Source organism: Lissotriton vulgaris, chromosome 11 (assembly GCF_964263255.1).
Source record: "Lissotriton vulgaris chromosome 11, aLisVul1.2, whole genome shotgun sequence".
Taxonomy (NCBI): domain Eukaryota; kingdom Metazoa; phylum Chordata; class Amphibia; order Caudata; family Salamandridae; genus Lissotriton; species Lissotriton vulgaris.
The window spans coordinates 730,005,197-730,019,743 of NC_141699.1; the positions used below are offsets into that span (position 1 = coordinate 730,005,197).

At 42.7% G+C, this 14,547-nt stretch overlaps 1 protein-coding gene across 23 annotated transcripts in view; it reads right to left on the reverse strand.

Moving 5' to 3' along the window:
- Positions 1-14,547, reverse strand: part of DGKD (diacylglycerol kinase delta) — a 1,053,390-nt gene that overhangs the window by 414,833 nt on the left and 624,010 nt on the right. For all 23 annotated transcript variants that reach the window (XM_086943829.1, XM_086943836.1, XM_086943828.1 and 20 more), the window contains 2 exons: positions 3,657-3,815; positions 2,469-2,597 (listed from right to left, as the gene is read on the reverse strand). In XM_086943829.1, the coding sequence (XP_086799955.1) occupies positions 2,469-2,597; positions 3,657-3,815 (288 nt within the window). The remainder of the gene's footprint in view (positions 1-2,468; positions 2,598-3,656; positions 3,816-14,547) is intronic.

The window sequence follows — 14,547 nt, forward strand, 5'->3', positions numbered from 1 at the left end:
TCTTTGAAATAAAAAAATATATAAATACTAAATCTAAAAATATTTCTTGCAGGGTGAGCATCATCACTCACAGTTAGGTTACACAATAGATACTTTAAGCACTGAGGTGTACTGCCTTAACAAAGATCTGCCATTTAGGCCCAGCTAGCTTCGTAAGAGAATAATGATTAACAGTGTTTCCTTTGTTCTTGTAGGGAGGGTATTGATATTGACACAGAATGCAACCACAATGGCAAATGATTTCCCAACTAATAATGCTTGTACAATGAGCAATACAGCTTTTGTGTGTTTTAAAAAAGAGACCAGAGAAATGTCATCCAACTAACTAGCTAACTCTGAAATGATACTAAAGCATAGTCTTATCTTTGTTAATACACAAGAACATTTTGTCACTAAGGCACTGCACTGTTATACCATGCCATAAACTTGAACATACACACATGTATTAAAGTAAAAACTTTAGATTGATCCTCTGAATCCATGGGGCACTGGGTTAACCACGCCAACCACGCCAACCACTAGTCCTTCTACTGTTCAAAGTTTGTTTTAGAGGATTAGCCTTTCTCTTTCTGAGCTACCTTTGGCCCAAAATCTAAAACTATCAATTGAAATAAGCTTGCAGTGTGTGAGACACAGTGTAAATCAGAGTTCATTACATTGCCTTCAGGCAGTTCAAAATCAAGTCACAGGCAGTATCTACAAAATGCGAAGCCAGATGCTATCCATGAAGCTGATCTTTCACAATGTTATGCTGGCTCCCATTTAAAGCTTTCACAAGATTTTAGCTACTTCCCAATACTGTTTATAGGTCTGCTGTAGAAAGCCTCAAATATAGCCTTCATTAAACACAGTGAACTCCAAGATCCTTCGATAAATGCATACTCACTTTGCGTAAATCTAAGGGCAGTTGCTGCACCAGTATTAAACAACAATATGATTAAAGACTTTGGGCCAGATGTAGGTGGCCAGATACCGAGCGCTAACGCTGAAATTCGCAATGTAAGTGAATTTAAACCTACTATCAAAATAAGGAATCGCAAAATTGCGATTCCTTATTTTGCTCTTGCATTTAAAGAATCGCAGCTTGCGATTCCTTAAATGCAATGTAAGTAGCACAAAAGAAGTGCACTTTAGCCTTAAGGAATCGCTAATTACCACCAACTTCAAGTTGGTGGTAATTAGCAATTTCCTTTAAAAAAGCACTTTTTTTAAAGTGCCACATGGCACACGTTCATGCCCTTAGGGCATGTATGTGCGCCACATGTGCACACATGCATATTTTCAGGGGTGCAACAGGGTGTCCTTTTGAAATCCTTGCAAAAGCGCCCGCTATTTGCGTATCACTAATCGTGAATAGCAAATGGCTAATATCTTCCCATTCATTCCTATGGGCCTCCAAGCCCATATGAATGAATGGGTAGGTATTCCTTATTAGCGAATCTCAATTTGCAATTCGTTTTTAAGGAATAGTAAGGATTCGATAATATTTTAGCGATTCCTACCTACATTAAATTTTGTGAGTCTTTAATAGCGAAAATCAGTAAAATTCGCTATTAAGGATTCTCAAATTTGATTTTACTTACATCTGGCCCCTAATGTTTATAACCTGAGGCCAACTTTATACATTAACTTTTTAATGCTACTTGGGAAAGACAGCAGAAAAAAGTACACCCTTGAATAGAATAATGCCCAATTACAAATTGCTCCAACATTTCAAAGCTATTGTTCCCCAGCTTCTCAAAGAGCTAAGTCGAATTTTATCTAAACCTCTTGGATAAATGCATACTTGTCTGCCGAACATCAGAAGAGTAAGAGCAAATAAAGGCCCTTTCTTACCATGCAGGATGTGTATGGAAATGTCTGTATGAATGTGTACATTGTATTCTTCATACCATCTTTCCTCTGTTAAGCTCTTCTTGGTGTAGTACTCTGGACGTGTAACTTCAGTCCCTTTATCTGGGCTCTTCTCAGTTCTTGAATGATCTCTAATTGGAATTCACAATTTACAAATCTGGTTGGGCATGAAATCTTTTCTTGGTAATACACCGTCTTTTACCCTGGTACTCAGTAAGTGTATCTAGCTTGCAGTCTTTACATATTTCGTTTTGGGACAGGTTAGACACAGTTAATAGGGGTATTGATAAAATTCTATCTAAGTGCCCAGCCTGCAATATACAGTATCTTACAAGACTAAAACAGTGCTAAGAAAAGAGAAGCACAGGTAGCAGCCTGGTCAATTGCGCAACAATATGGCTTGGTGGGAGAAGAGGGCAGTTAGTGAATGGCTGAGATGAGCACACGCAGCAATCTGAAGAGAGGGACACGGGCAGCAACATGAGGAGAGCAGCACCAAGTAATGCTTTTGGCAGAGGAGCAGATGCCATTCTCCAGAGTGAAATTATGTGGACTGAACCTCAGAAATGTCTGGGGGGAGAAGATAGGGAAGAAACTGTAGAAAATGTACTTACGTGGGCAGAGGATTTTCGTGTTTAGCATTGGTAGGTTGTCCCGGTATCCTGTCTCTGCAGGAAGGGATGCAGAGCTCCCCCGAGTCAGATTTCCTTTATTGATTAACCTCTCACATTGCATTTTAGTACCTGTAAAATATAGCACGTAAGACAGGCGTGATTGAAAGCAAGCAACACAGACCTGGGGCCTCATGCACAAACGTTTGAAATTGTGAGATCCTAATTGTGAATCCATGTGAATTGCAATAAAAAATTGGAATTTCAAATCTATGAAACTATTTAGAGTTTCATTTGCGATTCCCAGTGGGCCTCAAATAGATCTACCTCATTAATATTCATGAGGTAGGTAGCAATTTGCAACCCATTGGGAATTGCAAAAAACACAGAGATGGTGGCCTGCTGGGGACAGCAGACCACCATGTCTGTGTTTTCTTTGAAATACAGAAACTTTTATTTTTTCAATGCAGCCCATTTTCCTTTAAGGTAAAAGGGATGCATATCAAAAAGAATAAAGAAACTTTAGTTTCATTTTTTAAGAGCAGACAGTGGTCCAAGGGACTACTACCTGCCCTTAAGAAACGTTTTCGCATGCATTCACAAAGGGGAAGGGGTCCCCTGCGGGCCCCTTCCCATTTGCGAACGGGGTACCCCAAATTGTATTTGGTGGGAAAAAGTGAATGTTTTGTGACTGCATTTCAGACACAACCCATTCATACATCCCCCTGCCAGTTACTATTAGGAAGGGACGTCCTAAACTCGCTCTCTCCTAATACTGAATCGTAAACCTATTTTGCGATTTGGTAATAGGTTACCGAATCGCAAAATAGGATTTGTACATAGAAAAAGGCTTATTCGCGGTCGTAAACCACCCGATTATGCTAATCAGGCCTTTCAATAGCTCAAAAAAGCAATGTACATGTGGCCCCTAATGCTCTAGGGTTTTCCAGGTAATGCTTTGCGTTGACAATGAAGGACTGTGGAGTCCAAAATAATCGAGAAACACTACGTATATGGGTGATTCATCAATATGTTACTTTAGCAGGAGCCTCAGAAATATAAGGGCTGTGTCAGTAAATTTTGGAGACAGCAGGCCAAGGGTCCATTTTAGAGAATATCTCTTTGTTTCAACATGGGTAGAAATAGTGGAAGGATGAGACAACATCTCATGAAAGTGCCCAGGGTGCTTACCTTTTCGGTAATTCCTCCCTTTGAAAGATTCTGTGGTGGTATTATAGGGTGAATGCAGGTGCACCTGATCCTCACTCATCAGATTCTTTCCATGCTCTGAGGAGTATTCAAGGAGAAGGCCATCTTGCTCCTGGGTCTGAGCATTCTGCTCATCAACAGCTGAAAGGACAGGCAAGAGAAATTCCTGAGCACTGTATGCCCAGCAAGTAACAAAACTCTTATATTTTTTCCATTGAGTCAAGCACATAGTAACTGAGCAACAGCTTTAAATATTTTCATTACTGCAATCATCATAACAATACAGCTTTACTACAACAATCTCATTAGGCAAACCATGTCACTACAGCTTCCCAACAATAATCTCATTTGGCACAAATCAAATCAGGTTTTTGTTAAGCGCGACTACTTACCTGTAAGGGTCTCAAGACGTTGGGGGTGTTGGTGGGTGGGGGGAGGGGGATTCGCAGGTTCAAGCACATCAAGAAGTGGGTCCGTCAAAGAGCCAGGTTTCTAGCGGAGATGGGGAGCGATGTTATCTGTCTGAGGTGGAGCGGAATGTCGTTCCAGGCACTGGCCGCGCAGAAGGAGAAGGATTGGCCTCCCGATAAGGTCTTTCTGATGCGGGGACCACGGCGTAGGAGAGCTGGGCTGATCGTAGGGTCCTTTGGGGTGCGGGGAATTTGAGTCGGCTGTTCAGGTATGCTGGTCCGGTGTCGTGGAGGGCCTTGTGAGCGTGGGTTGGCATCTTAAAGGTGACTCTAGCTTCGATGGGGGAGCCAGTGGAATGTGCGCAGGTGCAGGGAGATGTGGCAGTTGCTTGGCAGGTTAAGGACCAGTCTTGCAGCGGCGTTTTGGATGTTCTGTAGCTTGCGGGTGAGGTTTTTGTTTATTCCAGAATACAGTCTGTTGCTGTTTGTCGTGCCTGCTGGTGAACAGGGCGTGAGTGACGGTCTCTCTGTGTTCGAGGGGGATCCATTTGAAGGTCTTACGTAGGAGGCGGAGGGTGTGGAAGCAGGAGGACGAGACAGTTAATCTGGCGGTCCATTCTGAGCTCAGAGTCCAAGATGATTCCCAGGTTGCTTGCGTGGTCTGTGGGCGTGCTTCCGAGGGCGGGGGCCACCAGGTGTCGTTCTATGCATCTGGGTTTGGGCCCATGATGAGTACTTCCGTTTTGTTTGTGTTTAGTTGTAGGCAGCTGTTTTTCATCCATTTGGCGACATCTTTTATGCATTCTCGAAAGTTGTGTATGGCGGTGTTGGGTTCATTGAATAGGAAGAGGATGAGTAGGGTGTTGTCAGCATATGACACAAAGTTGAGTCCGTAGATTCTGACAATGGTGGCGAGCGGAGCCATGTAGACGTTGAAGAGCATAGGGCTGAGGTAGGGCTGAGGGAGGACGCCTGGGGGACTCTGCAGGTGGTAGGTGTAGGGTCTGAGAGGAAAGGGGGAGTCTGATTCGCTGCGTTCTGCTGGAGAGGAAGGAGCGGAACAAGTCGAGGGCCTTGTTTTGGATCCCTGCGTCGTGGAGTGTGTGTATTAGGGTGCGGTGAGAGACTGTGTCGAACGCAGCTGAGAGGTCGTGGAGGATGAGGGCTGCTGTTTCTCCTTTGTCCAGTAAGGTACGGTGTCGTCTGTTGCAGCAAGGAGGATGGTTTCCGTACTTTGTTTTTTTCTGAAGCTGGATTGGGATGAGTCGAGATTGTTGTGCCCTTCGATGAATGTGGCGAGTTGGCTGTTGATGGCTTTCTTGATGACTTTCGCTGGGAACAGGAGCAGGGAGATGGGTCTGTAGTTTTTGAGGTCGGTGGGGTCCGCCGAGGGTTTCTTCAGGAGGGGGTTGATCTCAGCGTGTTTCCAGTCATCAGGGAACAAGGCGGTTGCCTGGGAACGGTTGATGGAGTGTCAGAGCATGGGTGTGATGGTGTCAGCGACTCTGTTGAAAATGTGGTGGGAGCAGGGGTCCGTGGGTGCCCCAGAGTGGATTGACTTCATTGTTTTCAGTGCGCCTTTGTTGGTGAGGGCTGTCCAGTTGTTGATCACTGGCTTCAGGGTGCTTGGTGAGGGTTCAGTTTGTTGGTTGTCTTCGTCGAAGTTGTTGTAGATGCTCTTGATTTTGTGGAGGAAAAAGGTGCGGAGTTTGTCGCAGAGGTCTTGCGAGGGAAGGATGTCGGTGGACTCGCTGGTGGGTTGGGCTAACTCCTTGATGATGTTGAAGAGTTCTTTGCTGTTGTGTGCATAAGCAGAGATTCTGTCTTCAATCGTTTTTTCCTACTTTTTTAGGTCTCGCCTACGCAGCACGCATGTGTTGCATAGGAAAGATACCTGTAGCCATTGATTGCCTTTTTCAGGCTAAAACGTGCACACGTTCCATTGCCTTCAATGGCAATGCGTGCACGTACGGCGATTCCCTTGCGGGAGCGAGATTTGGCAACATATGTTTGTAATTAACTTACAACCACATGGTGCCCCTGGCTCGCTCCCGTAAGGGAATCGCGCAGGCCCCCTCCTCTCTCCCTCCCCCCTGCTGCCAGCGTAAGGCATGCAAGCTTGTTTTATTGCTGTAAAATGGCATGGACTGTGCAGTAATAAAGCACATCGTAAATGCCTACAATATTCTTAAGCGATGTTCCTTTAATTATATTTCTCAGTGTGCAGCAGCTGTATGTTTGTATGAACGCTTCTCTCGACTGTGTGCACCACTGAGGGTTGAGAACTATCATGCAAATGACCGTGGTAGGCATGGCATCGCATTTAATGCCGGATGTACTTCTACACAAGGAAGAAGAGCATTCTTGAAATGGCAGCTAACAATTACTCCATTTAATTAGAATTATGGCAAAGGCTGCTACAGAAACACTCAGCGGTGTTTGGTAGCTGGTAGGGTGGCTCAGTGAGTCAAATGATCACTGCTAAAATACACTTCATGAGCATATCCTGAGTTTGAATACCAGTAAGGCTGATTTAGACTCCATCCTTGCAGGAGCAGTAAAGTGAGTACCACCAATGGTGTAGTAGCCACAGGTGTTCACAGTGCACAGACTCAATCACTTGACTACTGCAAATCTGGTCTGGAGAGCAGTCTAACAGGAACAGTGGGCCTAAGGTAACCAGGAAATGCAGATTGTTAGACGTTACGGATCTTGTGCGAGAGAAGCTTTGCTGGCAAAAGTACTACAGGTGAGACCCAGTGTTCTTTTCAAATGGTCAGGCCATCCTGTTCTCCAACTACTGTAAAGAATAATGCAGGAAGTTTAAGCGCTGCGAGGAGCATCTGTTTTCTTTTTTACATATGCATGCATTAAATTGTCTTCAGGTCCTGTAATCTAGGTTCAAACTTAATAGTACTAGTGAACATACAAATTGAACAACACCTACATAAAACAGAGAACTGAGTAACAAAAACGGAGTGCCTCAGATTAGTGGGAGTGAATCGGGTAGCAGAAGACAACAGAAAGCTAACAGTGAAGAGCAGAACAGTGCGACAGTGAAAGATGCAAGAGGAGGGGCAGTGAAAGGAAGAGTGATAATGGAAGCGAAGAACAAGAACATTGTGAACAAAACTTCTTTGCGTGATTATTGATTTGTAATTTGTTTATTTTTTTAACACTTCTGATCAAAATAAGTCTGTAACAGGACAACTGCCCAGGACGCAAGGCTAAGTGCAGGTCTCACTCCTTGAAATTTCAGATGTTTTCTTGCAGAGTAGCTCTTCCTCGCTCTGTATGTCTTGAAGCTTAGTTACGTGATAGTGTTTTGGGCTAGCAATCCGAACGTTTAATAGTTGCAGTCTATCCATACCAGGCACCTCCAAACTGACATGTAGGTTGCATTATATTGGAGTCAGTAAGTTCTTTTGGAGGAACCAGAGACTCCCATCAGCGAGGAGGAGTTACTTTTACTCCTTTCACACTTTGAAAGCACATATGTCTGCCCAAATGGTTTCCTTTAAGATCCAGGCTCTTTAAACTTTCGAGTCTTACACAGCCAAACTGATGAGTGGAGATTGAGGAAGCAAAGCATATTGCATGCCCTATTATGCCGATATGTAGCAGCCAGTGTCCACGACAATATGGTGACGTCCTTCCTGAAACCACTAATCCCCAATAACCAACCATGTGAACTTGTGAATCCCAGCACTACCGTATCCTAGCGGTAACATCCGTCTGATCTTCTCACAATCCATCTTATGAGTCTGGGAGAGTCACAACAATACAGCATGTAATTCGAAAAGATTGTACCCCTTCCAAGCCAAAAAGTGGTGAATGGTCACTATGGATAGCCACCTCTCGTATATACAGAGCCTTTGAACCAGGCAGTGACTTTCCGAGGGGATGGGGACCCTTCAGACCTTGCAGTTAAACCTATAAGTACTGACTTTTGGTATTCTTTTAGAACTTTAGGTTCCTGGTCTGTTCACAAGTAAGTTGGAGTACTCTGTTCTTGAACGTTTTTATCCTCTGACCAGAAAAACACCACCTCCCCTTTCATCGTCTCGCTTATGTGAAAGTCCCATTGGTTGCCGAATATGACCTTTCGTCCTATCGAGATTTCATGCTAAGCTTCCAAGGTGCTGTTTTGTTGTAGTGCCAAGTACTGGTGTATTACATAAAATTGCTGATGCGCTCCAAGAAGCGCACACACCTGAACATATTGATTTAGTTTGGTGGTTACTAAAATTGGTTGAGATACAGTGTCAACCAACGCTCCTAGCCATCTATTACGATTTAGGTTTGCTGTGAAGTATTTAGGGATAGTATTTTGAGTAATTAGCACTCGTATTTTTGAATTTTTATCTGTTTTGACAGGCGTTCTGTGCTCTGTTCTGTTTTTACAGTGGTGCTGCCACCAGCGGAGGAGAGAAAGATAATGAGGACTTGGACCCGAACTGGAAATCTCCAGAACAGGATCTTATCGAGAAGCTCATAGTACAAATCAAATACTACCTCTCAGATGAGAACCTTGTGAAGGATGCTCTCCTGCTGAAGCATGTCAGGCGGAACAAGATGGGCTATGTCAGTATTAAATTGCTTACATCTTTCAAAAAGGTTTGTTTCTGCTTCATATTTTTCACTTTTTTCTGCTATGGGTGTGTCTAGGGAACTTTAACATCTCCAAATATTTGTACGCATTGTGTGCCTGATTTAAACCTGGTTCAGCGTTGATCTCTAGGAATCGCACATTAGAAACATGCATTGAAGAAACCTTCTTCATGAAGTTGGCCGCCTCACTCCAACACTGTTCAGCAACATAGTGGTTGCTTTCTTCGCTGCTCCCCTTCAGTGTTTTGGGACTGTGTGCAATATGTCTTCTACTCTGGCAAAACGCAGTAGCTTCGGCAGTAAATCCATTTGCACACCTAGTTGTACACCTAAAATGATAAACCCGCATCACTGAAATCATTCAGGCTTTAGAACTGCCCTAAGATGTTATGTCAGTAATCTAATGTTTTCAGAAACACTTCACGGTGGTTGCGTTTATTAAAGTATTAAGGACTGTCTTGTTAAAAGCCACTCAACTTTCTTTTGGACCTTGAAAGTACTGAATCACGAGGGCCAAGGGGCAAGAGTGTAGTAGTAGTTGGCTTGCTTTACTATGCAAAATACCAGAAGCCCAAATGCTGTAGAATTTGTTTGGTACATTTTGTGCAACGCTTCAACAGGCTAATACCTTGCGTTTTTTTAAACGCAATACTTAAAAAAACAAGCATTGGCGTAGCCAATAGGTCTCGCCTTTGGGGCCTTATAAGTGTTTAGCTATGCAACAGTCAGGGTTGTTGCTGTAAGGATATGTGCTGCATAACTAAATACTTATAAGGTCTCAAAAGTGAGACCTATTGGCTATGCTGATGCTTGTCTGATGAGTTGGTGGTGGGTGTTGGAGGCGGCTCTGAAGTTGTTGTGGGCTTCCGTGGATTTGGTGTTCCTTCAGGCCTTTTCGAGGCGGCGGCAAGTGCGTCTGGACTCTCAAAGTTCGGTGGTAAACCATCTAGCTTTCTTGGGTGTTGTTTTTCTTGAAGGGGGGCTATGGTGTTGGCGCTGTCAGAGATCCATCTGTGCAGATTTCAGGCTGCGGTATTCTTAGTAGTTTCTGAATTTATGTTAACCATATTAGGGTGCGGTCCTGAAACGCAATTTCAAAACACCCCGAATTATGCCCAAGTGGGTGTTAGAGAGGAGATGTATTAGCCTTTGGTTAATACTTCTGTCTCTCTATAACCAAAACATTGTGCATTTTAATCGCATTATTATGGTCTTAAATGCAAAGCAAGCATAGAACCTCTTTGCCAATTTCAAGGCTGCAGTTCATGGATCCTGCCCCAGTGGGCTTACGAAGAACCAAATTCATCATGAATTGTCTGTTTTTCCTTAAAGTGCACGTGCCCCCTACATAGAAACACAATTTATACAACTACAAACCCACTAGTTAAAAGTTAAAAACATAGAAAATACTGGGAATCTTCTGCCTCCGAGTTGCTGTCGACGTCGTGCTCTTCTGGGATGTCGACGCCTTCCTGGAAAATGTTGTCCGGAATCGAAGCAGAAGATCTTTGAGCCATCGTTCGTCTGGCTCTCCGGTCCCGGATAGACTTTTTGGAGCGGAAGGAGGCACAGGCTGAACAGTCCTTGGCCTCGTGCTCCGGAGAGAGGCAGAGGTTACAGACCTCGTGGAGGTCGGTGCGGGGAAACTTCGATCGACATTGGGGACACCTTTTAAATGGCGTCCTTTCCATTAGCTGGAGTCGAGGCCTAGTTGGGCCTGAAGGCCGTAGTCGACGACCGGAATAGACGTTCTTGGTCTTGAAAAGTGTTGTCGACTGGAAGACGCTTTGTAGAGTATTTTCTTGAAGCCAGTGAGGATTGCGCGCCGACGGTAATCGGTTCCAACAAGGAACGCTGGAACCACATCCGAGCTCGGTGGCAGAAAAAAAACAATCTGGGGATGGAGCTGATGCCCATGCGCAGTATCACCCAAAGGAGGAGTCACCTATCTTGTGACTTCCAAAGACTTTCTACAAGAAAAATAAACTGCAAACATCCGGACCCAACACTAGGTGGTGATCTATGCATAGTGTGCAATCTGCAGCTCACATGTCTCGAACTAAAATTTCCTGAATTGCTCCTCAACATTTCTTTGCTCACCAAGTGGCAAGAATTCGAACATGGAGCATGTTCCGGTGCCAAAGTCACTAAATGTGTTGCCCGGCCTATTCTCAAGGAGATATTTCACATCTACACCAATTACGCTGAACACTTGGTAGACAATGGTGTTTTCAGACTCTAGTATTTTGATTAATTTCACTACAGCAGTCATGTTTTCCTGTAAAAACCTAAGCATGCAGTAAACTGTTCTTTCTTCACATCACTATCAATATGTGACTACTTACTTACTTACCTACCACTATCTCAGATGCTTTGTGACAACATTTTATTCACATATACCTGTCACTACACCTTGTATTGAATGTTTAAATCCTGTGGTGTTTGCTAATTCACCCACAATCAATACTGACTCCTTAGAAAAGGGGGCTGATGTACCAAAGGATTTCACACCTTCTCTGTCTGTGGATAAATGTGATGGTATATATTGGGAAATATTCTTATGAAACCAGACATTTTACCTATCAGTGAAATCAAATGTAGCCAAAATATCAAATATGATTTTTAGATTTCCTGACTCTAATTAATTAAGACATAAAACATGCTTCGAAACACTGCATCTTTAGACTGAAGAACACAAATCTGAAAAAAGCAGAAGGAAGAAGAGACAATATTTCAGTGACATCCCTAAACAACAAAACTCAAGCAGCTTAACGTTAGCTTAGTCTTTCTTGCTGCTGCCTTATATAACAAAGTTGCATTGTATTGGCCCTTCAGGAAGAATTAAAAATGACTCTTTCACTCATTGTTTCCTTTCTTTGAATGGCACTTAGTTTGTGGATTGTGAAGGTGTTTTTTCAGTGTTTATATGTTTACACCGATGATGGCTATTTTCCTTTAGGTGGGGTTTTATCAGTTATTATAGGTTTAAACCTAAAACCAGATTATATATATATATATATATATATATATATATATATACATATATATACATACACACATATACACAAAAAAAACAAAGGTTACAGGGACGTTATAGTTAGGCTCAGATTTCACTTGTACAGAAGCAGTGAAATTCGGCAGTTATCGCTAGCTTAGCTAACTATAACTTACGTCCCGTAATGCACTGCTTCTGACCTCGCATATTACATCACTCATGACATGGTCAGTGACATCGATGATGACATCATCCAGTGAGTGTAAGTATTTTGTAAGTGTTTATAACTGTGAAACATATATACGAAGGTACTACAAAAGTTAAAGTAGTATACTAGGTGTACTATTGAGTGATACTACTTCTAATATATATTGTGTGAGTGGCTGTATGACTGTATGTATCCTTGTGCAGTTGGGTATGTAAGAGGCTGTCTGTATGGGTGTATAAGTGGGTGTGCGAGTAGCTGTGTGGGTCCGTACGATGCTGTGTGAGTCGCTATATTGGTGAGTGAGTTGCTGTGTCAGTGGCTGTGTGGGTGAGTCGAGGGGCGAGTGGCTGTAGGTGTGCAGTGGCCATGGGTGAGTGAGTGGGTGTCTAGATTGCTAAATGCGTGAGTGACTGGTTGTGTAAGTGGCTTTCTGTATGAGTGAGTGGCTGTTTGAGTGGGTGTTTAGTTAATTGAGTTGGTGTGTGAGTGGATGTATTAGAGCATGAGTGTGTGTGAAGGGCTGTATGTGAGTACGCAGATGTGTGAGTGCTTGTATGGATGTGTTAATGGTATGTAAATGGTTGTGTGTGTGACTGAGTGTGTGAGGGCTTATATGGGTGAATGAATGGCTTTGTTAAGAGGCTGATTGAGTGAGTGGGTGTCTGAGTGACTTGATGGGTACATAAGTGGGTGTGTGAGTAGCTGTATGGGTGAGTGTGTAGTTATGTGACTGGCAGCATGGGTGAGTGAATGGTTGTGTGAGTGGCTGTACGAGTGAGTGAGTATGTTTGTGAGTGGCTCAATGGAGGCTATGGAGACTTGAGTTGGCGTATGAGTACTAGCATAGGTTAGTGAAAGGCTATTTGAGTGGGCATATTAGAGTTTGTATGGGTGTGTGAGTGGTTCTGTAGATGATGTCATCAAGGCTATACATGCCACAGTCTCTGAAATCCTTATCCAACTCGATCTGATGATATGCCGAGGTTAAACCAATGGTTGAAACTATTTTAGCCCCTTTAAGCAGCAAAAGCATGTGGGCAATATTTGGAAGAGGATATTAGTCAATCGCCAAATTTTTATTCAGTTCTCTGAGGTCCACACATAAGCAAAGACTTCCATTAGAGTTATTTGGTCACCACAAATGGAGTCAACCACTCTGTACCTTTACCACCTCAATAATTCCTTCAGACTTGAGTCTTTCCAATTCCACTCGCACATCTTCTCAGACAGCTACTGGTATATTGCGAAGCTTAGCACTAATAGGCTTAGCTTGGCCACCATGCTAATTCCATAAACATAGTCTTGAAAGCATCTCAACTTATTTTGAAAGACTGACATAAACACACAGATAGTAGTGTTTCCCTTACAGGGAAATGTCCGCACATTCAATAAACACAATATAGTCCGTCACTAATTTAGCATGAAAATTCAAAATAGATTGCTATATTAATTTGAAAGACTAGGAAATTTGAACTGTACTTCCTGAAGAAATGCCTCTTACATTTTCAACCCCAGGATCAAGCAATTATCTTTTAGAAGAATAGTGGGACACTATTCAGGTCCAGCATAACTCTAAGATCACTCGAGGACGCCACTTCTGGAGGACGCAACGTGCGGAGTAGGATGAAGATGTTCGGGTCACTCTCCACTGCATGATGGGACCTTGGAATTATAATTACGAGTCTACAACAATTTTTACTTAAGTCCAGCACAAATATACGTACTTCTACATCACATGAGACGTTCACCCAGAAACGCATCGGCTATTCTGAAGTGTGGCAATACCATTACTAGTGCTTAAAAGACGATATTTCGACTACTATTGAATTCCTACCTATAGCACACCAGAATATGTTTTTTTGCCTATCCTGAACATTTTACCTTGGATGTATTATTTCTTGAAAGGATCGCTGGCATCGATTGATTGATCCTAGTTTACTCAAGATCCCTAGAAAACTTCAGGGGGGCTCTCAGAAGAATATTTTGAGATACTGTGATAGAATTTTTGCGAGCCTTGAAAAAGTCGAATTAACACGACAAAACACGTGTCGGCGTTCTGCTCTTCCAACCTTGTACTTCGAATCATCTACATTAAGACTCCAATGGATCTTCCATCTAGTTTACTAAATTGCTATTGACATTTGTTGCTTATTCTATCAACCTTTTGCACTTGTTTTTGGTTTATTAAAATCGTACTGACTACTTAGTCAGATGTGAGACACACTAAGGTTGTGTTCTGTAATTTATATTAACTCTAAGATCACGATGGTGAAACCAGCTCAATATGCGGTCTACTTTCCTAGATACGTGCATTTTCCCATTAACATATCTTGGATCATATTCTATCAAGCTTTCAAAGTAAACATGCAAATGAATTGGCTTACCCCATATGCATATGGTCTAGTGTCTGGATTGCCCTTGAGTTTTGTTTCAAAGAGATTCTGCAAAACTATGTTAAAATTCGCTCCAGAATCAAATAGCATTTTGGAATTTTCTCTGTTCACTCTTATCTTCTTTATGGGAGTGTTGATCTTTATCTCCCCTACCTGTAGTACAATTTGACCACACTCACAATTCATGTACCCATCACTTTCGCTGTTATTGTCATCAATCTCCAAAACATTGTTTCCCTGGAATAGACTTCTTTTT